The sequence below is a fragment of the Pseudopipra pipra genome, chromosome 15, assembly GCF_036250125.1.
Source record: "Pseudopipra pipra isolate bDixPip1 chromosome 15, bDixPip1.hap1, whole genome shotgun sequence".
In the NCBI taxonomy this organism is placed as follows: domain Eukaryota; kingdom Metazoa; phylum Chordata; class Aves; order Passeriformes; family Pipridae; genus Pseudopipra; species Pseudopipra pipra.
The window spans coordinates 8,305,089-8,329,998 of NC_087563.1; the positions used below are offsets into that span (position 1 = coordinate 8,305,089).

Consider the following 24,910-nt stretch of genomic DNA (forward strand, 5'->3'; position numbering starts at 1 on the left):
AGTAGCTTGAAAAAGTGGCTGATGTGTTCACTGCACATGCTAATAATGTTTGTATACTCAGAAGAAAATAATTCCTACTCCTTTTTGGATCTTACTTTCTCCTTCCCCTCCAGAGCAGTGAAGGTGCTACTTCCATACAGTACTAAGAAGAGCAAGTTTTAATGACTGTTTTATAAACCTGTTCACTGGACTCTTTTTAGTCTTTTCTGGTCATGTTCTGAATTACTTGAACTTCACAGTGAAAGGAAAGCAAAATTATCCCCATATATTTCTGGTTTTAAAGTTTTTTGGCTGTTTGTGGGTTTTGTTGGTTTTTTTCTCCTTAATTCCTTTTCCATTGTTGAGATGGTGCATTGACTTTGCATTTCATTCTTGTGGACTTTGATATGAAGTCAGTGATATTTGTATCAAAGGCCTGATTTTCCTCCTACCCCCTATAAATAGGATGTCCATTTAGGAGTTTATAACACGAGCACCTTGGTGTTCAGTGGACTTTATTCCTACATTTATTTGAATTAAGGAGGTATCTTCTCTGCCTGTACTAATGGCAGTCTTGTGAACTTGGTGCACAGGAAGTTTTGAAAATCAGCAGAAAGGAAGAGAAGAGAAGGTTGAGTGGAGACCTCACAGCCCCTTCCAGTATCTGAAGGGGCTACAAGGAAGCTGGAGAGGGATCCTTCATCAGGAACTGGAGTGACAGGAGAAGGGGGAATGACTTCAAACTGAAAGAGTGGGTTAAGATGGGATACTGGGAGGAAATTCTTGGCTGTGAGGGTGGGGAGGCCCTGGCACAGGTTGCCCAGAGAAGCTGTGGCTGCCCCATCCCTGGAAGTGTCCAAGGCCAGGTTGGATGGGGCTTGGAGCAACCTGGTCTGCTGGAAGGTGTTCAAGTTGGAACAAGATGATCTTTAAGGTCCCTTCCAACCCAAATCATTCCATGTTTTTATAGGATTTAAAAGTCCTTGTAACCTGCCTGTATCTGGCATTTGCCTGACACTGTTTGCTTAGGGGACAGGAGATGTTCATCCCACCTGCTGGCTCGGAATTAGTGCAAATCCTGCTCTGCACCTGGAGGAAGTAGGTGGTATGAAAATACCTGATGAGCGTAGCATTTGTAAATCTTAAAATGTAGGATTTAGTTTTGGTTTTGTTTGTTTTTCTGGAGAGAAGATAATTGTTTCTGCATGTTTTTTTTCCCTTCCTAAAGATTAGGGGAGGAGGGGGATTAAATTTATATTCTGTTGCTTTGGCAACAGTCAGGATTTGGACTTTTTATTGCTTTATCATTTGACTAAAATATTCCTTCTAATTCTAAAGAGGTGATGGACAGGTTTCTTGCCTTTTTCTTTAAGCAAGTTCCCATCTGACTTTTGTGTGCTCATAATAGCTCTTGAGGGAGAAAGAAAGAGCAAAAAGTTGTTTTGTGACCTAAAAGTCTTAGATATCTAAAAGATGTCCAGTGTATTCCTAGTAGGCAGGTGTTTGAAATTATGTTTATTGGGGTTTGGTTGTGGAAGATAAGGAAAGATTTCCTGCAGCAAGGTGTGCACAAACTGTATGATGAAAATAAACTTTTATAGGCAGCTTCCAATTCTTAAAGTCCTAGAAGCAGTTTTCAGTTACAGCATTCTTTCTTGATGACTCTTGAATCCTGTTTGCAAAGTGTTCCTACAACTCACCACCTGCTCTCTTTTGTAGCTTCTCAGAAGCCTAAAGGAGCTGGGTGAAATTCTGGCATTTAAGGAACATCCATAGCACTTCTTTGACATTTGTTTTCATTATCCCCAGGGCACCAGAAGCATAGGTGTGATGTGAGTGTGTGTGTGTGTGGGGGTTAACAGAGTGATTTACATGTATTTTGCTTGTGACTGACAGAGGTTTTATTGAATGACAAAGGTAGCCTCACTTAGAGGATGGTGTTAGAGTGAATCATAGAATGGTTGGGGTTGGAAGAGATCTTAAAGGGATCTTTAAGCTCATCCAGTTCCAACCCCCTGCCATGGGCAAGGACACCTTCCACTGGACCATGTTGCTTCAAGCCCTGTCCAGCCTGGCCTTGAACACTTTCAGGGATGGGGCAGCCACAGCTTCCCTGGGCAATCTGTGCCAGTTCTCTACCACCCTCCCAGTAAAGAATTTCTTCCCAATATCCCATCTAAACCTCTCTGTCAGTTTGAAGCCATTTCCCCGTGTCCTGTCACTCCTGTTCCTGATGAACAGTCCCTCTCCAGCTTCCTTGTAGCCCCTTCAGACACTGGAAGGGGCTCTGAGGTCTCTACACAACCCTCTCCTCTCCAGCTGAACAGCCCCAACTTTCCCAGCCTGTCTCCATAGGGGAGGAGATCCAGCCCCTCAGCAACTTCATGGCTCCATGAAGTGTTGGATCAGAAGACTTTGTGACATGTCTTTCATCCTGTCATTTTCTATGATTTTGTAGCTTTTCAGCTTCTCTATGAAAACAGTGTCTCTATCAACATCCAAAACTTTAAGTGTTATTTGTGATGTCTTATCAAGTGCTTTTTGAAAGGCTTTCTCATTTTCAAGTTTCCTCTTGGGAAGTGGAAATAGCTGACAAAACTGGCCTACCTTGTAGTATTTTGCTAATATAGTTATAAAGCACATTAATACTGCAAACACTTGCCAATCTGATTCTGATTTTGAGCCAGTACAAGGAGTGTGACTTTTCCCTTTCTCAAACCAGGAAGCTCTTACTGGTAAATTGGGTGTCTGGATTGTGTCTCAGACTTCTTTCCTGAAGTATCATCTGTAGTCTACAGCTGTTCTTTGTTGGACTGGGATGTAATACAGTGTTCCTCTCTGTATTTCAGCAGCATGGCTTATCCTGGCTTTCTAAGGGTTCCTTGATTGACTTGGCTCAAAGTGTTGAGAGACAGGTCAGAGATGAAATTTTCAATCTGCTTTCATTTTTATTTTCTTTTGTGGGACTGATGAATTTTGGCACTGAATTGGCTTGAAGTTCATCCATTAGTCACTGGTGTCATTCTCTTCCGTGTGTCTTGGATGTGACTGGTATGTGGATGAGGTGTGTATTCAAGGTGTATATTGAAGTGTATATTCTAGGTATTTTCTCTCACTAATAATGTTTTGCAATTGTGTAACACTTTAAAATGTATCAGCAAATTTCTCAACAAAGTGTCTACTCTAAAGTGCAGTGGATGTTAAAAGATACTCTCAGTTTAAACAGACCTTCAGCTTTATAGAAATGCCAGTAAAACTGTAGTAGTTAGTGGAAAGCCTAAACTCAAAGCATTTTATCTTCTGAAGTTTACTTTTACATCCTTGATAGAACTCCGGGTTACAAAAAACTGAAGGAAATTCTGTGAGTGCACTTGTAAATCCTTTCTGATGGAAAGGTTTGTGTTGCCTCCCCACTCTGTGAGGACCACCTCTGTTATCTTCAGCCTTATCAACTCAGAGCTTCTGTCTCCACACTGGATAATTCTTCAGAGCCTGCATCAGCATCCTGACTCCAGGGGCTTCTGGGAGTCACTTCCTTGGAAGCTGAAGTCTTTCAAAGGGCTTCTAACTCCATGGAGAGGTGCACTGTGAGCTAATGCAGCTCTGAGGCTGTTTGCACATTGGTGGCCATTATTAGGTTTCTGCTTGGGCAGGGGTTGCAGCAGAGACCCAGGTTACAGCAATCAGGAGTAATTCAAGTCACCTGCTGCCTTAGATACTTCTCACCAGCTTTCTTGGGATACTTCTCAAACTCAAGTTCTGTGCATGCCCTGCTCTTGTCTTTCCTTTGTCCTGAAAAGTGCCAGAAACAAGAGCTTGGATTTCAGACCAGAGCACCTGCTTGAAAAACACCTGTTTTTCCATAGATGAGCTTCCCACTGGTGTGTTTAGATGTGGATTGTCACACATCACGTGATTTGAACTGTCATATCTTTGACCAAATTTTCCTTGGTGCTGAAGCAGCATCTTAATGTTTTGCTGTTTCTGAGAGTCCCTCATCCCTTTGCCATGTTTTTAGAGCTCTAAGTGAAATATACATTTTCTAATCTATTTAATCCGGTGTTACAGTGCTCAGGAGGTGAGTAAAATGTGGGGTCGATTGTTTGGCTTGTGGGAGTGGTTTTTTCAGGAAACTGCCACTTAAAGCAATGTGTTCCATTGTTGTGCTTCATCACACCAAGTAGATCCTTCATTATAAATTGTTGGATAATCTGTGGTTTGGATACAGATTACTTTGAGGAGTTCTGCAATACTTGGTGTTCAAAGAGCTATGATCTAACTGTATATTACATTGAATATTACAATTTAAACCCTCAGTTTAGATACCTGAAATATATATCCTTAGCTCTACTTTATTTCAGCATATTATTATACTCCCAGCATTCAGGGTCTTAGAACTTTGATCCATGCAGTAAAAATGGCCTCGGTTGTTGCTTGTCTTGGCTTTTGCAGAACACTAAGGATGATACTGAGTACAAGAGCAAAGCAGAAATAGGCAATAGGAGATTGCTGCAGTTCTGACTTAGTGGTGAAGATGAGTTTTGATCATAGTCATTTACAACAGACTTCATTTAGCACTTGAACACTGGAAGTTACTGTGCTTTGTTGGCCTTAATTCAGTGTGTCCACAGACAAATGGGAAATAGTTCTGAACTGGTTCAGTGGGTTCTCTCCTTTGGCTCTTCTTGGCAGAACAAGGTGCTTTTTCATTTCTGTTTCTTTTAATAGAGAAGTAAAAGACATTGGAGGCTAAAGATGAGAACTTAAGACTTACATGTAGTAATGTAAAAACACTTTGCCCCAGGGTATACTGTTTGGATGTTTATGTACATACAGATTTAGATGGAATTTGTTCCTTATGTCATGTTTATTTCTCAAAAAATACTGTTTAACTGTGCTGTTTTGCATACAAATTGAGTAATAATGTGTATTCATTGTAGTAATTTTGTAGGATTTAGATTTGAAAAAAGTAGTTTTACTTTCCTTGAAGTACTTAAGTTTTAATGCCTGTAACACAAAACTGTATGATTTCTAGTTTGGGTACCCAAACTGGCTTTTAGATGCCATGGCTACCTGTTAATTAACTTGCACTTGGTAAGCTGTGGAAATAAAGCCTCATTTTATTGTATTTCTGTCTCTGCACATCCCGATCAGCTGAAAGCTCTTTTCATTGTAAATATCATTGAACTGCCAGAATGGATCTCGTCTACCCCATTAGTCTCTTACTTAAATATTGGTCCTGGTATTCCTGTTGCTATTTATGTCTTTAATGAATATGTATATTAAAGGGATATCTATAGCAGAAATATGATTAGATCCTACTAATTGCCCTGGTTACCTGAAAAAACTCTTAGAGATAAGTTTCTTTTACACCATCCTCTCTTAAGAGGTGCATTTTCAAAGCAAAAAAGAGCCAGGACCCTTATACAGGAGAGGAACTGGCAACAGAGAAAACTGGTTCTGATTTTGCACAGGTACAAGGCAGCAGTGCACTGCTTTCCACAACTGCCTTGAATTAGGTTGAAATGCCTATTTCTTAGTTTGTTTTTTCTTTTAACACTTCAGTTTTAAATCCCCTGTCAATGAATCTTTCCCTCTGAGGTAGAAGTGAGTTAGTCAGGAGTGGGGCTGTTCAGGGGGTGGCTGGAACCTGGGTACTGAGGGATTTTTTTTTTTTTTAAGCAAACAGTAATTAAGTATATATTTCCAAGAGTAGCTTTTCTGCATGAAAATAATATTATGGGAACAGATGAGGCTTGGGATCAATATATTAAGAAAAATTAGTTTGTTTTAGAGTAAAGACAAGGCAATTCTTTACAGTACTTAAATGTGCAACAGGTGACAAACAAAATATGTGGGTCATCTCAGTGATGTAATAACTGAAATGGTTTCTCTTCAGAGGTGATCTACAGCCCAGTCATTGACTGATGTGAAGTTATGGCACAACTGAGTTGTGTTGCTTGGATTTTTTTTTAACATTTTTTTTTATACAGTAGCTTTTTAGTCATTTTTCATCTCTGTAGCAGATGAGCCAAATACTTTTGCAGTTTTGTGTCTAACCTGCCTACACGTGTCACTACTGACTATTTCAACCTTGTAGCTGGTGTAGCAAAATTTATTATTGTGGTTGTATGAGAAGCATTTGTCTTCAAGGTCCACGTACTAGACATGTGAAAATAGGACTGGAAATCCTAGTACATGCAATAAATACTTTTGTTTGCTGTTGGAGTAGTTGGATGCTGTGTCATGCTTTGTCTTGAGTAGGTTTAAGATCATGTCTTCATTCTACTGTTCCTCTTAAGGAAAACAAATTCTTCTTTTCTTGCCTTGTTTTTTGTCTTCATTCTCCCCTGTATCATTTACTGTTTCATTTGTAAGTTTTTCTGCCATTGTTTTCTCTTCTTAATTTTCATGTCATTCTTCCAAGTTGCATAACTGGAGAACTTGATTCTCCAAGAAGGAAACAGAGATAATCTAGAAACTGCATGCTGTTGGATGAGGCAAAGAGAGGGCACCACACACTGAGCTGTTGGAAATAATACTCAGTCTCTTGGCTTTTGCCACATTTGTCTTGTACTGCAGGTGGACTGTCTTGACTAGTCATGTCTGTATGTATTGACACACCCTTTACAGGAATAGGGCTGTGCATAACTGGCACTAAACAATATCCATTAATGGTCTCGAATTCCCCAATTCATTCATTTTTAGGTAGACAAAGGTGGGAGATTAGAGTTCATCTGTTAAAACAGTACCTTTTGTGAGGCAGACTCTGCCTTTAGAGATTCAGTCTGGATTGGTTTGGTGTCTGACTAAAGCAGCTTTGCATCTTAGGTAGAAATTCCACTTTGGCTGTCCTGTTCTTCAGCTTTGGCCTGTGTATTGTGCAGGTGCTTGAAGGAAAGGAGAGTCTACAGTGCAGTATTAATCTTTGACTTCATAGTATCAGTCATATGCTGAGCTTTCCATCAGGCTTTTTTATGCCTCTGGAGTGGTAATCATGCTGACTTGTGAGGCAGTAGAACAAAAACTTGGGAAAAGAGAGACGAAGTACTTAAATGGGATCCTTCTGGAGAACTTGCAGCCCTCGTCATCCACTTCTTCCTAGTCACTGCTAATAATGCTTAATTTCCTAAGTCAGAGTCAGCATAAATGTCCTCTGGGAGAAAGGCTTGTGCACTGGACTCTGGAAATGTCTTGTGAGGGCTTGGAAATGCAGTTCCTGAGGCAGTGAGAAGAGTTGTAAAGGATGTTTCTCTGCGTGGGGTTTGCACATTTGATGTCCCACTCCTGTCTAGTTCTACTCTTGAGGTGTTTGTCTGGGCACAGCAGAGGTCTTTCCCTACCTTGTTTTCAACTCTTATCATAGATTAACTTTTTCCCAAATCCTGTAATCTTTATCAGGTGATGAAAGATAGGATCTGGATCTGATCTTATTTCCTCTTGGAAGCTGAAGGTCTTGATGCAAGGAAGACTGAAAATATCGCTAATCTAATTATTGTCAGCTGATAGTTTCTTTTAAATCCCTACTTGGAATTTAATAACTTGCTCACAATCCTTAGTGGAAGGAAAAGTGTTTGTGGAAAAGCTGCTGAATGTTTATAAGTCACTGTAGCCCTCACTACTGCAGTGGACTGTGTTTAGTTCTGCTGTTCTTTTCTGGGAGACGTGTGGAATTCAACTGGAGTGGGTCCCAACCTCAGAAATGAGGTGTTGAGGTAAAGAGCACTACTCAGCCCACGGGCCAGGACAGAGCTGCTCTATCTACCCCCTGGGCTCCTGCTTCTGTCTCCAGGGTTCAAAGGTGGGAATGTAACATGGAAAAGCATGGGCATGTAAATTGTCACGTGTTGAACCTTCTTTCTCTTGATGACAACTTTGTTTGGGTGTCCTTTGCTTAGGACTCTGCTATTTCTGTTCTCCTTCTGTAATGAAGTGCAAACTGGGTGGATAATTCAACCTTGGGTGAGTTGTTCGTTTCAGTTACAACTTTTAGATGTAAAAAGAGGCTTAACAGTTAAGCAGAAGGACAAACAAGTGATGACTTTGGTTAGGAACAGTGTAAATAACCTTCTAACACATATGATGACTTTTTTCAAAACCAGTTTTGAGGGAGGCAACTTGGACAGAAAAGATTTTAAATAAACTTCAACTCAATCAGTTGCAGTTGAGCAGCCACAGTGCAACACGAAGTAGTGTGAACCTGAGGACAGATCTTGGGGAATAACTTCATTCTCCTGTCACGTGGGGTGTTTTAGTGATTTTTAAAATGGAAGATTTGGCATTTGAATTGCAATTCCTTGTCCCCCATGTTACTGCACTAAGCTCAAAGTATTAAAATACCAACTAATAGGAGCCACACACCAGTGTGTGAGTGGGAGGAAGAGTCGGGCAGTGCTCGGAGCAGCTCAGAGACAGCTCTGTGTGAGACTGGGACCTCACTGGAGGATGTGGAGTGGAACACAAGGGAGGTGAAATAACCTTTTATAATTCCCCCTGCCCGGTTCTGTGGATTGAAAGTTACAATGCTGCAAAAGGAATGTATTTTTGGTTTCCTCTCAGGAGAAGACCAGCATGATGCCATGCAAATGGATGAAATGCATTGGCTTCCCCTGGAATTTCTCCCCTGGCACAGCCCTTTGCAGAAGGGTTGGTACCTGTTGAGCCATGTGCTGCCTTTGTCACTAGAGGAAAGTTAAGCCAATGCCTAATTCCTGCTGGGATTTTTTATTCTCCTCAGATCAGGGTGGAGACAAGTTCTGTGTTAGTCAAATGGGGCAGGACAGATCTGGATCAGGAGTGATTCTAGTCTGGAGAAAAACAGGGAAAGGTTTAAAATCTTGTTTGCTCACAGAACAGAGAGTAATGGTTTGTACTGAGTTGCAATAAGGATGCTTTTGCTGGGAAAAACTCAAAACTGGTAGGCTGGCGAGTTTTGAGCTGTTATGCATCAGATGATCAAGTGCTGAGCTTTTGTGGATGAAGAGTGATGGCACTCTGTTCAGTGCAAGGATTTATGCAGTGCAGATTTGTCTCAGTTAAATCTGAAACATTCATCCTTTTCTGATATGCTGAAAATGGAAGGATTTTGTAAAAGTCACTGAAGATGCCTTCACATAAAATTGACTTTGTATGGAAAATAATCTTGGGTAGATTTGGAGTTGATGGGATGAGTTTGTATGTTTGTAAGTGTTTTCCAAAGGTATAAAGTTAATTCTTTTACTACTGTCAAGGGGATATTTTTGTTACATTTTCAGGGCATCTCATTGATGCAAGAGGAACTGATAATAAGTGAAGTTGTGTATTTCTAGTTCTCTACTGACTTTGCTTCGGTGTCCTGTTTTTTCAAAGCTTCCCATAAGGCTGGATATGAAGCTTTTAATTTTCCTGGGATTCATGTCTTTCAAATGCTGGCTTACCTAATGCAGGCAGGTTTTCAAATACTTTGTAACAAATGCAGCCAAAGTTCCCTCAAAACATTCAATTTTATTTTTTTCCCTCTCTTTAAGGTTCGGACCCCACGGAATCCCTGTGACCATATTTCCTAAAAGGGAATACAAGGATAAACCTGAAGCCATGCAGCTCCAAAGTAAACCATTCCAAGACGAGGCACAGGTGAAGTGTGAGTCTGACGCTGCAGTCCCTGATGACTCTCCCCTCACACAGCCATCAGAGCCCAGCATAGCTAAAAGCCTATGGACTTCTAAACCACCTCCTCTCTTTCACGAGGGAGCACCGTACCCTCCTCCTTTGTTTATCAGGGACACGTATAACCAGTCAATACCTCAACCTCCACCCCGGAAAATCAAGCGGCCCAAGCGTAAAATGTACAGGGAGGAACCCACTTCGATCATGAACGCGATCAAACTACGGCCCCGGCAGGTCTTGTGTGACAAGTGCAAAAACAGTGTTGTTGCAGAAAAAAAGGAAATCAAAAAAGGTGGCAATGCAAGTGACTCTTCAAAATACGAGGATAGTAAAAAGCGAAGAAATGAGAGCGTGACTACTGTGAATAAAAAACTTAAGACTGACCATAAGGTGGATGGAAAAAGCCAAAATGAAAGCCAGAAAAGGAACGCTGTGGTCAAGGTTTCAAATATTGCCCACGGCAGAAGCAGAGTAGTTAAAGTTTCCGCACAAGCAAATACTTCAAAAGCGCAGTTAAATACAAAAAAAGTTCTCCAGAGCAAAAACATGGATCATGCAAAAGCTCGGGAAGTCTTGAAAATGGCCAAAGAAAAGGCACAAAAGAAGCAGAGTGCAACCTCCTCTTCCAAAAATGCACATTCTAAGGTCCACTTCACACGGCGTCTCCAGAACACCAGCTCAGGTTCCCTCCCGCCCCGATTGCGTTTAAAGCCACAAAGGTATCGGAATGAAGAAAATGACTCTTCTCTCAAGACAGGACTTGAGAAAATACGGAGTGGCAAGATGGCAACTAAGCCCCAGTCTCGCTGCTCCTCCACCCGCTCAGCAGGTGAGGCCCCTTCAGAAAATCAGAGCCCCTCAGAAGGCCCCGAAGAGGCCAGCAGTGAGGTTCAGGACACGAGTGAAGTGCATGTAACTGTTGATCAGGATGAACACCAGACACTGGGCAAGAGAGGCAGCAAAAGCAATATAACGGTTTACATGACCCTTAATCAAAAGAAATCTGACTCTTCCAGTGCATCAGTTTGTAGTAGTGATAGCACAGATGATTTGAAATCCACCAACTCTGAGTGTAGCTCTACTGAAAGCTTTGATTTTCCTCCAGGCAGCATGCATGCACCTTCCTCCTCCTCCTCCTCTTCGAAGGAAGAGAAAAAGCTCAGTAATTCCTTGAAAACGGAAGTCTTTTCCAAAAACGTCTCTAAATGTGTCACACCAGATGGCAGGACCGTATGTGTAGGGGACATTGTTTGGGCCAAGATTTATGGCTTCCCTTGGTGGCCAGCCCGTATCCTTACCATAACTGTGAGCCGGAAAGATAACGGCCTTTTAGTTCGGCAGGAGGCTCGTATCTCGTGGTTCGGCTCCACTACAACATCTTTCCTTGCTCTTGCACAGCTCTCCCCCTTTTTAGAAAGCTTCCAGTTGCGCTTTAATAAGAAGAGAAAGGGTCTGTACCGCAAGGCCGTCACAGAGGCAGCCAAGGCTGCTAAGCAGCTCACCCCCGAGGTTCGGGCCCTGCTGACGCAGTTTGAAACGTGAACATGGAAAGTAAGGTAGGCAAGAAACCTGGAGGCTCCACAAAATCCATAGCCTAGTTAGAGAACTACCATGAAGGACTTGGCGAGTCAGAAGTTGCACTCGGTTGACTGCTCTTTTTATACTAAACTCGTTCCATTTGTAGCGGTTTCTTGACAGTTAAACGAATTGAACATGCAATCAAAATTAGCCTAAAGTGAGGACTTCAGTATTTTTCAAGTGAGAATTTTTTTTAAAGAATGAAAAAAAACAAACCCACCTCCTCAACCACCCGATGCATAGGAGCCATAGCCTCAGCTGAAAGGCAGCTGATTTGCAGGGAATTTTTTAGTAGTTTCTACCCAGTATATAACTAGTTGCTTTGTGGCAAAGGGTTGACACAAGGGATGAAAGTAGTAGCTGTGACTTTTTTGTTTTATTAGGTGGCCCATCAGGGAAGTGTAGAAATGTAAGCCTTGTCTAAATGGTCTTTAAAGATTATTTTAACTAGTCTCTAATGGATTTAGTCTGGCCACTCCAAAGGGGTTCAAAGCCTGCTTAAACATCCGGAGGCGTGTCCTGATCCGCACAGGCCGGGTTAAATGGCGTTAGAGATGTGCTGAAATTTTTAAGGAAGAAGAATTCATGTGACTTAAAGACCAGATTAAATGGGGTTTTATCGTAGTGACCACTTAAACACTCAACCTTTCTATGCACATGGGGGCACAACTATATCGCTTCAGGGTCTGAGAAGTCGAGGGATGCCTGTAGCTCTAAGACAAAGCTGAGGAGTCGCTCAGTGTTTGGGATCAAGGGCTGTTAATGCTGCATAGGTGTGAATCATACTGGTCTTTCTTCCTGAAGAAATCTTTCAGGCCATTTGCCTGGAGGTTTAGCTTAAGAGAGGCTTTGTTTTGAATGTGTAAATAATCAATTGCTGAAATTGGTCAGATTTTCTCCTGACTGGTTGTTCCTAAATTCTTAGGATACGTCCTAGTAAATTACACTTTGTGAATTGTCAGATGTGTAATTGTTGCATTTTGGATGTATCTAACTTCATTTTTTTTTTTTTTTTAATATTTCCGTTTAAGGTATCTGTTTGCAGGTCAGAAAATGAGAATATGTAATTGTGTAATGCTCTGAAATGTAAAAAAACAAACTGTAAATAAAATTGACTAAATCTCAATTATTTGTGTGTGTTTCTCAAAAAGCTTTGAAACAAATCCAGGATGTCAGAGTACTTTATCTGTATGCCGGATTTAGAGGACACTCTTAAAAAAGTAAATTGTCCTTTTTCATGCATTCTTAAAGATAACTGCTTGATGTAAATACTATTGGTATACTTCAGTCTTAATTTGGAGATTGAGCAATTATCTGTCCCTATTGTTTCAGAACCAGCTCTGCAGAGGGCTTTCTGTAAAGTTTATCAAATTTCTCCCTTAATTAGCTTTTGGTCCGTTTGTTTGGACAGAGACTGTGGATAAGGTCACTCGTACAGTGGGGAAGTGTTTTCAGTTTTCCATCTTTCCAGCCCAGTCAGACCCACTCTCCACGGCCACCTCAGCTTTTCTTGCATGTTTTTTGCTCGATATTGGGGCATTTTCATGCAACTGACTTGACTTTTTTTTTTTCTTTGAGTTCTGGTCCTTATCTGACCATGTGAATTCCTGTCTCTCCTCCAACCCACTCCTGCCTCAGCCTCCTAAAGAATCTCCCACCCTTCATCCCAAAGCAGTTTTCATCCTGGTTTTTCCATAACTGCCCATGTAGGCAATCATGACAGATGTAAAAATTTAAGCTTAGGCTGAAATTAGATTTTAAATGGACATGAAAATGGGGGTAAGGATTTAATCATCAAACCCTTAAACATTTTTAATTTCATATGTTAATGATACTGTCTGGTCTTCCCAAATTATTCATTTTCTTTTTACCTTTTTTAATTATTCTTTTGTGCCCATAGAACTATTGGAAGTCTAAAGTGTTAAACTCATGACTGTTCAAATTTTCCTCAAGGTGACAGTCATTAGGTACTAATTAAGCTTCCAAATCTACCTTGGCATTCTAACAGTTCCCAAAAAACCCCACTGGTCAATGCTTTTTGAATGTGATAAACACACAATAAATTTCATAATGTCAAAAAAAAAATTGGAAAAAAAAGATCTGTTTCACTTTTATGTATTCTCTCCTGCAAACAGAAACAGTTTATTTAAGTAAAGAAGCCGTATTTTGTTTTTAAAGCAAACTGCTTTTTGGATCAAGAGCCCATGCAAGGTGGGTCAGATGTCTACACCAGTTCCTTGAGGTTTAGAAGCTCAAGTGAACTGGTTTTAATTTAGCTGTTCTGAGCCAAGTAGTGGTGAAATCAATATTGATATTGTTATTTTTTCTTTAGAAGACCTGGAAGCTTTGTACTCTTACCTCTTAATTTATATAAAATTAGAATAGCGCTAAGAGCTTACATAGGCAAAGTTTGCTCAGGTGTTCACTGGGGTAGCAATAGGCATGAGAGGGCTTTCTTTAGATTGTTTCGTGTTCAAAAGAACTGTTTATGAAAGGCATTTAAAGAGTCAGCTTTGATTTGTGCTTGATCAGTTTTAAGTAGTCTTAAGTTTTATAGGGAACGTGCTGTGTCGCTTCAGACTTAACAGGTATCAAAAAAAATAGATTTGTTTTGTTGAAAAAAATTACCTTTTTTTACAACATCATGTTACGTTAGGTTGAAAATATCCTCTTCATACTCATCCATGATTTTCCTCTCACTCCGAATTAGCAAATCCTGTGAGGTAACAGAGTTTCCAGGGGTTGAGGTGTTGGGTTTAATGTAAAGCCTGGTTGCAGTTTGTGACTGTGGTTGTGGCAGGTGAGATGGAGCCTTGAAGGCTTAGACAAAACATGCTGGTTTAGCTACAAACTGTGGGAAAAAAACCCCCTGCTTTTATGTGCCTGTGTGCTCAAAGCAGTGCCCACTGTGGAATACTGCTCCTGGAGCTGGGACACAGTTCTGAGTTGGAGTGATGCTTTAAGTGACTTAGCAATAACTTATCCATAATTCCTGCCAGGAGCTGCCCTGTGCTGGAGAGGTTCAGGCTGAACATCAGGAAGAATTTCCTCATGGAAAAGGTGGTCAGGTATTGAAAGGGGCTGCCCAGGAAGGTGGTGAAGTCCCCATCCCTGGAGGTGTTCAGGGAACAACTGGATGTGGCACTCAGTGCTCTGCTCTGGTTGACAAGGTGGGGATCAGTCACAGGTTGGACTTGATGATCTTGGAGGTCTTTTCCAATCTAAATGATTCCATGACTCTGCCTTCAGAAGGCAAACAGCAGTGGAAAGGGCGACTGTTACTTTTCTATCAGCTTAATAGAATAAATTGCACATGATGCCTTTTTGACTTAATGAAATTCCTCAGTGGAGCTGTTGAATATGTATGGCCTTTCAATTTAGGGGGAAAATATGACAGGGGGTGATGAGTTCCTAGTACAAGAGTTCTGTTCTTCTGAGGATCTTTAGCTTCAGTTAAAATGCTTTGGGAGAGAGTAGTTATTTTGAAACTTAGACAGATTTCCTTTCCCAGGAGTGTTTGAAGGTGTGAGTGCTTCAGGAGTGAAGCTGGAAGCAATGGGAGATGTTTGTATGTCTCTGAAGTGGAGTCATGCAGGAAATCGAACAAATATTTGTTATTTTTCTAATTGGAGTTGTAATTTTATGTCAACACTTCAGCGAGATAATCATCTCTGATGATGTTTAGTTTGAAACCTACAGAACCACCAACTCCCTCCCCGGGAGGGAGGTTTATTGGGGGTGATTTAGGTCTGTGCAAGGCTGAAAAGGCTTTTTTTTTTTTTTTCAGAGTATGTTGTAAAACATTTTTTTCCAAGTAGTTTCTAAATGTGATTAGGATTAAGAATAGCACAAGCGAGGAAGAGGTAAGGGTTGCTTTTTTGCATTGCTAGCCTTAGGCTTGGTTCTAGTTAACTCTCTTAAATCCTGAAACTGATTTCCATTCGTGTCCTCTAAGCTGTCAGAGCAGAATAAGAACATGAATTTTGGAAAATAAGTCTCAGTACCTGCTTCTCAGTATTATCATCTGTCCTTATGCCTGTTCTGTGAAGTACTGTGAAAAAATATAGCTGCCTCCTTGGCTGAGGACTTCTGGAAAGGGGGAGACTGAAAATCAGAGAAAGGCTATTTCAGTCCATCTTTTTCATTATAATTGTGTTCCAATAAATGCCTACAGGAATGATCAAATTCAGTCAGTGCAGTGGGATCACTACACTGATCTGTAGGTACAGACTGAGCTGGAAGGTAAGTGGAGTGAGCTCATGATTAAAGGGATGGCAGTGCGTTGTGTCATAATCCATTTGGTAAAATGGCTATGACCACTGAAAAAAGGAAAGTTTTACATAACTAACAAAGCTTCTGAAATGGCTGGAGTGGTCAGGGATCACAGGCCTTTAACATCAGGACAGGCCTGTAACACTGGGAACTTCTGTAGCTGCAAGTCACCTAAAGATCCATGAGATCCAGGCTTGTGAGATGGGAATGTAATACCCACCTTCAAATTATTCTTAATCCCTAAAGGAAAGAACCTCTATTATGATCCATGTCCTTAACAATTATGATGGCAAATTCATGGTGAATATTTAAACTCCCTCAGCTGCTGTTCCTTGTTACATCTTTGTATTTTAGTTTAAATAGATCCCTCCCACAGTGTCACCCTGTCAGTGTGGCTGTTTAGATAAATAAGATCCCTCTGTAAAGTGGCTTTTCCCTGCTCATCCTCCTGGCATTTCTAGGCACTTGTTCTAGTCTGAACTCAGCTGTTTCTGACCTCAGTGGCAAGAACTGTTCATGGTATTGTAAATAAGTTTTACCAAACAGAAGCAATTCCTCCCTTAGTCAGAATTATCTCTAAATATTGGGTTTTAATTGTTAGATCCTGATAGCAGGTTATAGTTTCCTATGATGTACTCATACATTTCAGTCTCCTGTATTACCTGGGATGTGGATACCAATTCAGACTGTAATTTAAATTAATTTATGATTTTTTTTCCTTAAATTTAACTGTGACAAAACTGCCCCTGTGTGAACACAAGGCAAAATAGCAGTTCCCAGGCATGGCTGTGGTGACAGTGAATTGATGACTGGCTTGTTGTGCTTTTTCCCTGCACAGCTTTGTTGTTGCTCCCAGATTGGGCAGTTTGGGATAACTCCCTGGAGCAGCACTGGCACCTTAGTGTCAGGTACTAATTACTGAAGGGAACTCGGATCCACAGCTCCATGTCTTCCCCAAGAAAAAGCAATTGGTGTTCTTGGTGTGGGGTAGGAATAGCAGGAGCTGGAAAATGGATGGTTTTTGATAGCTCAGGGCTTTCATACTTAGAAGACCTGAGCACATCCAAGAGAGAGGCAAATGGGAGCAAGAGACGGTCGTGAGTGTGGAATAACCTACCCAGAGCTGGGAACTGTGACTTCTGTGCTTGTGCTGATGGGATGTGTCATCTTTGATCTTCACTTCCTGCCATGGCCCGAGGGGATAATGTTAACAGCAGTCTGCAGGTAGGAGTTGGCTCAGGGAACAAATCAGGATCCCCTGGAGCAAGTTTAAATTCGGGCTTTGCTCGTTCAGTGCGTGAAGACAAAACGGATCCGTGGGATTTATTTGGGCTGTGTTTGACAAGTTATTTCCCAAATCAGGACCAAACATATTTTGAACAACTGTAACTCAGTTTCTATACCAGTGATTTCATTTCTCAATCCAGAGGAGGAAGAGGGGATGCTGGGAACTGAGAATATTCCAGGTGTGTAAATACCTGTGGGATCAGTGCAGAGGGAAAACACACTTCTGGTGAGTCGCAGCTGGAATGGGAAATATTACTAAAAATAAGTCAGGGAGTTAAAATTAAGCACTGAATATTTATTGCATTTGTTGTAGTGAAACCCTGAGTGCTGTTTCTGTAATTCCAGATTTTCAAAAACAATGGATCAGGCTAAGCTCTGTCAGGAACAGGCTAAATGCAGCCAGCATCTCGGAATGGGAGAAAACAAACGATCTGTGTGACCATGTAATTTTGTTATTAGCAATCCTGGTTTTGGAAAACCAGAATCTTTGTAGAATTATGCCTATAATGAAGGATTGTGCCCTGTCCTGATCACAGTCCTGCAGGAATCACACTTGGTGTAATGTAAATTGGAGTCTGAGCTTCCCCCGTGCAGGGAACGTGCACTGCACCTCCTGCCAGGGGCCTCTGTGCAAACTCATGCTTGGATGATGGAATTTACATAACAGAGCAACCTTAAATTAGGTTGTTTTTTTAAAGAAATAGATCTAAGTCAGTTTTCATATTTGTTTAGTGATAGTTTTGATGTCAAATATACAATATGAATAGGAAATATCCTCATACATGCCAGGCTTGTGCTGTGGATCTGTGATTTGGAAGGCAAACTGGTGCTCACAAGCTTGTTACCAGTACTAAGAGATTCTGTAATAAAGCACAGCACAATTCAGGTGACAGAATTGTCCTTGCCTTCTTTTAACATGTGCAAAAAAGGGAAAGAGGGTACTGGCTTTGTCAGCAAAGTGAGGAGATACAGTTCTGAGCAAATATTTACTCAAGTGCTAATTTTGCATCATTTTTTATATAGCAACATGTAGGAGGTTTGTTTGGCTTTAGGAAACACTCTTCTTTAATTGTACCTCTGCAGTGGTTCAGGACTTTAAAGCATGTGGTGCCAGTTTTGGTAATTAGTAGCTCTGGTGAAAAAGAACTAAATCCATGAAAACTGGATTTTTTCAAAGAATTTTAGTTAGTTTAGTTAGAAGTTTAGTTAATGAAAAAAAACCCCAAACTTTTTTCCTTGAGATTTCTCAAATGTTGAGGAATTTAGGGATAATCTCTTCTGATACATTTATATGAAAAAAACCCTGGGTTTGGCCACATTTTAGAAATTCTTGGTGCTGTGTTATATATTTATATTTCAGGGAATTGGGCATGTACACAGAAGAATGTGTTGCTGCTCTTGGTTTTCCTTGTAGTTGAGGCTGTTGAAGGTTGTCTGGGGCTGCAAAAGAATGCAACAGTTCTGGTTGCTTTTAGTAGCTCATTATCTGAAAGAGAAGCCTGGTTTAACTCCTCTCCACTGGTTACAAATGGAATCTGTAGCACTGAAATAGCAGTTGGTGCTTCTTCTGTTCCATAGTTTTGATGCAAACACAGCATTAGTTCCATAGAAAGATACATAGGTGTTACTGTAACTATTTAAATTGGGCTCATGGCTGTCAGCTCTGTTTTCCTCACAGGATGTGATGGGGTCGTGCTGCTATTTTTGCTTCCCTTGTCCCTCTGGGCTGCGCTTTCTCCCTCTTCAGGACTGCCTGTTGTCCTTCTGCTTTTCCTTTGGAGAGAAAAACTGATACTTTCAAAGACAGTTCTTCTCTTTGGACAGCAGTAGATACACAGGACTGAGAAAATTTTCACATTAAAAAATCAGAATCCCAGTTCCAGTGCTGGCTCCCAGGGAGGTGGCTGTGAAATGAGTTCAGTGGGACATCGCCAGGGAAAGGCTGTAAGTCATGTCGGGGCTTGTCCTGACACACATATTTTTGCCTCCGTTCCTGAAGGTTCTTCTTATGATGATTCCATAGGGAAGAGTCTGGAGAGTCAGTCCTATGAGGGAGCTGAGGGGGCTCAGCCTGGAGAAAAGGAGGCTCAGGAGGGGCATTCTCATTCTTTTCCAACCTCCTGACAGGAGGGTGGAGCCAGCTGGGGGTCGAACTCTACTCCCAGGGAACAAGGAACTGGACAAGAGGAAATAGCCTCAAGCTGTGACAGGGCAGGTTCAGGCTGGACATCAGGAAGAATTTCTTCATGGAAAGGGTTGTCAGGCATTGGAAGTGGCTGCCCAGGGAGGTGGTGGAGTCCCCATCCCTGGAGGTGTTCAAGGAACGACTGGACGTGGCACTCAGTGCTCTGATCTGGTTGAAAAGGTGGGGATCAGGCACAGGTTGGACTCTGATCTTGGAGGTCTTTTCCAACGTAAATGATTCTGTGATTCTGTCTCCAGCAATTGAATGACACTGCTTCAAACCAGGGTCCAGACTGCTGTGAGCTCATTGTACATCACAGCAGAACTGTGCCCTCAGAGTCAGGCTTAGCTGTCACTGCCCTACAAACCCAGGATTACATGATGGAGAGTGAATGACCCCACTGATTGATTGATAAAACAATGTGCTGCATTCACAAGGGTCAGGGAATTTAGTGACACAGATCCTGAGCTGACACCAGCAGCTTTGCAAATGCAGCAGCACAGTCTGTGAGGACTCAGGGACTCTCCAGCTTTTGTGGCAATTCTGCTCTTTGTACCTATTGGTCTCTGGGTTGCCAGTCCCTGCTCCATGTGGTTCCCACCAGGAATATCTCCAGGGTAAGAAATGTCCCTCCACAATACCAGGAGAACAAGACACGAAACTGCACACGGGCAGCTTGGTTTTTAGTTATTATATCTGAGGAGTATAATCTTCATAAAATCAGAATGGTTTGGATTGGGAAGGACCTTAAAGCCCATATTGCTCTACCCCCCTACCATGACCAGGGACACCTTCCACTATCCCAGGTTGCTCCAAGCCCCACCTAACCTGGCCTTGGACACTTCCAGGGATGGGGCAGCCACAGCTTCTCTGGGTAACCTGTGCCAGGGGCTCACCACTCTCCCAGTAAGAAGTGGTGGCTGACTGGTGGTGGTCTCATGCAGTACATGATAATTGGACTGTTCCCATCTGCTTTGTCATCATTTATTCCAGTTCTGTGGAGTAAATGGGAAAACATAAGCAATCATGGAAAAGAAACACTGTTATCAGGTTTATACTTCAGTGCTCCCACACACACTTGGGTCTGGCAGGGCACTGCAGAGTCAGGTTTAGCCTTGTGTTGTGAACTAAACATCAATGTATAGATTTGGTGAACTAATCTCCTTCCCTCCTGAGCTGTCTTTAAATGTCTTTACAATTGGAATTCTCTCTGGATGCTGAAACGGGGTGAGATTTAACACAGATTGGTACAGTCGCTCCCCCCAAACTCCGGCCAACGGAGGAGTTTGTTCACTTGTGTATGTCTGGTGATAATGTAAATCTATTTTTTTGTCTTCTGCACACAATGCACAAAGCAGGTGAACCAGTAGCTTTTCTGGCCACCTCAGATTTTGCTTTACCTACTTTTGCAATATGTACTGGAAGACATTTAACCATTTTCCCTTTCTCTCCCCTTTTCAGCTCAGAGACACTAATCATCCGCTGTTTTTATGGAACCTCACTACACTGCCACGAAGAGCACCAGCTCATCAGGACTGAAAGAAATCTGAGACTGAGTTGTCCTATTTTTCCTCTGAAATCTTCACCAAGTAGTAAACATTTTTTGAAGGGGAAAGGGGGTAAAGATGTTAAAGCTTCCCCTCATACCCTGTTAGGGCACCTGTACCTAATGTACATTTTCCTTAAAGTTTAAAAAGATGTTAGGAAATATTTTATAAAACTTTTTTGCAATAAATGACGCATGAAATTATTAAAGACTATATGACACTTACATGCAAGGAACCACTTGAATTCTTAGTATGAAGACTCACTGCAGATAACTGGGGTTTTTGTAATGTGACAGTCACGTTTGTATGTTTTGAGAGGTGCCAGTGACGGAGCCAATTGCCTGGGAAGTTGACTGTAACTTTTGAACTTTTTTCTTTTAATTCTTGACTTTAGCATTGCAATTTTCCATTCTCTGAGGCTTAGTTAGTATTTAGTGCAGGTGTTAGCAGAGCTGTGATCTGTGATCAAAGCATGTCCAAACCCAGTTGTATTGTGAAATATGAACAGTCCTGCTATTTGAGACCAACATTTCCCATAGAGCTGATGGAAAGGACAGTGACCACAAACTCCATGGATCTCTGTTTTATGGGAAAGCTCCTTTTGTGTGAATATGGTTGCATTTTATTTATGCTATTTTAACACTTAGGGAATTGAGGATTGTGGAATAATGTTGAGAGGGGCTACGAGGCAGAGAGCAGCCTATAATCCTAAAACAGGATGGGAAAAATGAATGGAGAGTGATTAAATGGGATGGCATTTCTATTTCAGATCATGGGTTATTTTTTCCTTTTGACATAAATATTTTTCAGATAGGTAACTAGTAGAGAGCAAAGGTTTTATTAGTGTTTCTGATGGTTGTTGATCTGAGTTGCGTTGACTTCTTTGAAAAGCTGTAAATCAAAAAAAAGAAACCCAGTGGGTTTTATCCATTTTATTCCCCTCCCCCAAATGTCTTTGGTAAGGCTTACTTCAGTGGAGCTTGGGAATGCTGGACACGCTGCTGAAATCTTGAGTTATTAAATATTAATTTATTTGTCACTAATTATTTCCATTGTGTGCACACTGTCTCGGCAGAATCATTTCTTTAAAGTTCTTAGCAGGGGGTTTATTGTGTAACCTGGGAAAATATTTGTTTTGAAGAAATGAAAATGTGCACATAATCTACTAAAAGTCAAATTTTTGTTTCTATAGAGATGAAAAGACTTGTAGTAAACTCTTTTCCTCCTTACTAATATCCTGATTCAATTGGAGAAAATAAAGTGTCTTTGTCTTGATCGTTTAAAACCAGAGAGACCTTTTTGAGAGGCCTCTGGGTCAGCACAAAGACAGTTTCTTTGTGTCTGGAGCCTGAATTAATCACATGGAATTTGAAGTTAGGATAACTCTATCATTGGCAACAGGTTTATACTTGTTAAACAATCAGAGAGGGGGAAGTGAGAGGCTGGGACAGGCACCCAAATCCCCGGCAGGCCCAGCAGGGATCCACACACCGAGTGTGTGTCAGCTCTTGCCTCAAGCTGGTTCAGTTTCTGCTTTTCAGAGGTAAATTCTTTATTTACAAATCCAGAAATTGGGTACTCACTACCTACTTCTTAAAAACTGGCTGCATAGTGCTGTACAGTAGGTTCAAAGTGTACCATTTTTCATAATAATTTCATCATAAACCATAAATTTGTTTTTTAATTTGAGGTGAATGTTTCTCCTACAGTACTTTTCCTTTTTACCAGTTGAAGAGGATCAGGTTCTGTTCCTGTTCAAGGCCTGAGATTTGGCTACAGCCGAAAAAATAAGACATGTGACATGAGGAAACGGGAGATTTGGTGCCAGGTATGTGCCAGCCTTTCACCTCCAGAGACCCAACCCTGATTGGATTGACAAGGAAAGGGGGCCTTGGCCTAATCAAGTACATTTTCACCCACCCCCACAAAAACCAAACAGAAAAGAAGCCACCAAACATGGCACAAACCAGTTTCTGCTCAGGAAAAAGGCCCAGGACTGTCCCAGCAGGGGTATTGCACATTGGACGGAGAAGTGATTGGTGTTGTAAGTGGAAGCCAGTAGTGCCTGTCTGTGTGACACCTGATCTCACCAGGGCTCTCGTTTCCTCCCCTCCGGGAGCACTTGGGCACAGCAGCTGAAATAGAAGAAATTCACTTGAGAGAGATGCAGGTCTGCATTGGAGAATATGGGTATATAGAAATAGCATCAAATAGACAAGGTAGCTGATGTGTCTGCGTTGGTTTTCACAGCAAGAATCGCAGCCATTGCGTTTGAAACCAGATTTTCATTTGGAAATGAAATTGTCAGGGATATTCTAATGATAGAGAATTACAGTAATGTATTGCTTTTCACTTTTTTGCTTTAGTTGCTTAATATTTAAGCTTTGCTCCGTGCTACCTTCTTGTCTGTATATTGAATGGTCACTATGCCTCTTTCATTTTGTAGACTTGAATGAGGAAAATATGATTCACCCTTTAAGGTTTGCTGAGAAGTAAATGATAAAGAATGTTGTGTAACATTTATTCAAATAAAGCCTTGATTTTTTTCAGTGCTCTTTTAAAGGGAAATAATGTTTTGATGTCTTAACTTTCTTGCTTTATTAGTCATTGACCCTAAAGCCTTTGATTTATGTTAAAAGTGGTTTTTCTGGATTAAATGATGATTAAACTGAGGTTGCTGGTCCATGCTGAAAGTCCATCATGTGGACAAGTCTCCTTTGACCACAGTGGCTAAAAGATTCCAAGTCATGCTCAGCCAATTGGAAGATTCCCACAAGCCATAGAAAAAATTGTACTTAGCAAGAAAAGATGATTGTATGTGGTAAAGACAGATCCAGAGAAGCCCTGCTGGCTCTGTTCCATGGCTGTGACCAAGGTGCACCCCAGGTCACGTCCCAGGTGGAGGAGGAGGGGGATGCCATGAGAAGGGGTTCCTGCCCTGGCACACGCGGTCCTTGGGCTGATTTTTATGGATTACTCTCAGTTTCAGACAAGCCTGGCCTTCTGAGGTAAGTGTAACAGGGTATTTCTCCATCCAGGGAGGAATTGCCTTGCCCTGAGCTGTGTTTCTCTGCCGTGCTGCCCTGGAGCAGGTGGTGCTGGAGCAGGTAATTCCTGTTCCAGAGCTCCATCTCGGCACTGCGGCCAAAGGAGGGACACACCAGCAAGTATTTCTTCAAAATATCTGATAGTGTTGGGTTGATGGTTGGACTTGATGATCCTAAAGGTCTTTTCCAGTTGTAGTGATTCCATGATTCTATTAAATGTCTGACTTTGTAGAATTCTACCCTCCTATTAAATAGAAGGCAGCATTTATACATTTTTTCCACTTGCATTTTTGTTACTGTAAAGAAAGACAATATAATTTGAGTTGAGCTCCTGGGTTAAACAAGAAATACACTGCTTGAGTAGACTTGGTTTTTAGGCTGTTCTTATGTCAAGGAAGCAATTTCTTTCTGGCACAGCCTGCCAGGAGCTGTGGGTGACACAGAGCACTGACCCTGCTGGGAGGTGTTTTGTTGCAGTGACCTGTTGTCAATAGTCAGAAGTTTTCCCCCCAAATCGAATTAACATCTGGAGTGAAGTGCTGGTGTAGGAGGACAGTGCCTGTAGGGACTTGGCTTGGCTCTGGGCCTCTGGGATGCATTTGAAACCCACTGGTGCCTCCTGTCACTGTGAAAAACACCCACATCTGGCCGTAGCTCGGAGCAGAGCTCCAGCATATGTTTTTCTTTTCCTTCACAGGGTTGTTTCTTATTCTGTTGGGGTTACAGAAACTCCCATCCCTTTTCTCTCATTATTCATTCATCCTTGCAGCAGTTCCTCTTGAATTGGTGATCCTCATTAGGCTGTGGTGGAGGGGAAATCCTGCTGCAGTGTAATTGCTCACTAATGGCTTTTCCTTTGTGACTGGTGTTGGCAGCAGTGGAGGCTGCTGGGTTTGCTGGGGAGCCCAGGAGAGGTTGGCCAGGCAGATTTCAGAGCTCTGCAATTACTCCCTGGATTAATCTTCTCTCCAGTGGTTCAGTGGCAAAAGGATAAAGGTGACCCAGCCTTCAGTGGTGAAGCCAAGCCCACACAATACCCTGCTAATGGTGTTCGCTGCTGCCCTGGAGCATCAAAAGGGTGACACTTAATGAGGGCAAAAGTGCCTGGAGCAGCTCTGGCGGGGGAGGTTTGGAGAGATTCCCAGCTGAAGTGTGAGGGATGGGTATGGAGAGTTTAGATCTTTTGAGGGGAGACCAACAGGCCCATTTCTGAAGGAAATTTTGGGTCAGTGACAGAGATGTGAATTCAGGCACTGTCACACTTGTTATTTTGAGGCATTATGTGTGAGGCTGCTGGGCCTGAGGCCTCAGCTGTGGTTGAGGGAATCACAGAAGGGACTCCCCCATTCCCTCTGTGCTCCCTGGGATCA

The 24,910-nt window shown here is 41.8% G+C and overlaps 1 protein-coding gene across 5 annotated transcripts in view; it reads left to right on the forward strand.

Annotated features, from left to right (window-relative positions):
• Positions 1-24,910, forward strand: part of PWWP2A (PWWP domain containing 2A) — a 32,075-nt gene that overhangs the window by 3,184 nt on the left and 3,981 nt on the right. Inside the window, exons 2-3 of one of the 5 annotated variants that reach the window (XM_064671692.1) lie at positions 9,486-11,180; positions 20,408-23,055. In XM_064671692.1, coding sequence (XP_064527762.1) covers positions 9,486-11,166 — 1,681 coding nt within the window. In that variant the 3' untranslated portion in view covers positions 11,167-11,180; positions 20,408-23,055. Of the gene's footprint in view, positions 1-9,485; positions 12,329-20,407; positions 23,056-24,910 lie in introns of those variants that run through there. The other 4 variants (XM_064671695.1, XM_064671693.1, XM_064671691.1 and 1 more) reach the window with 4 other exon arrangements.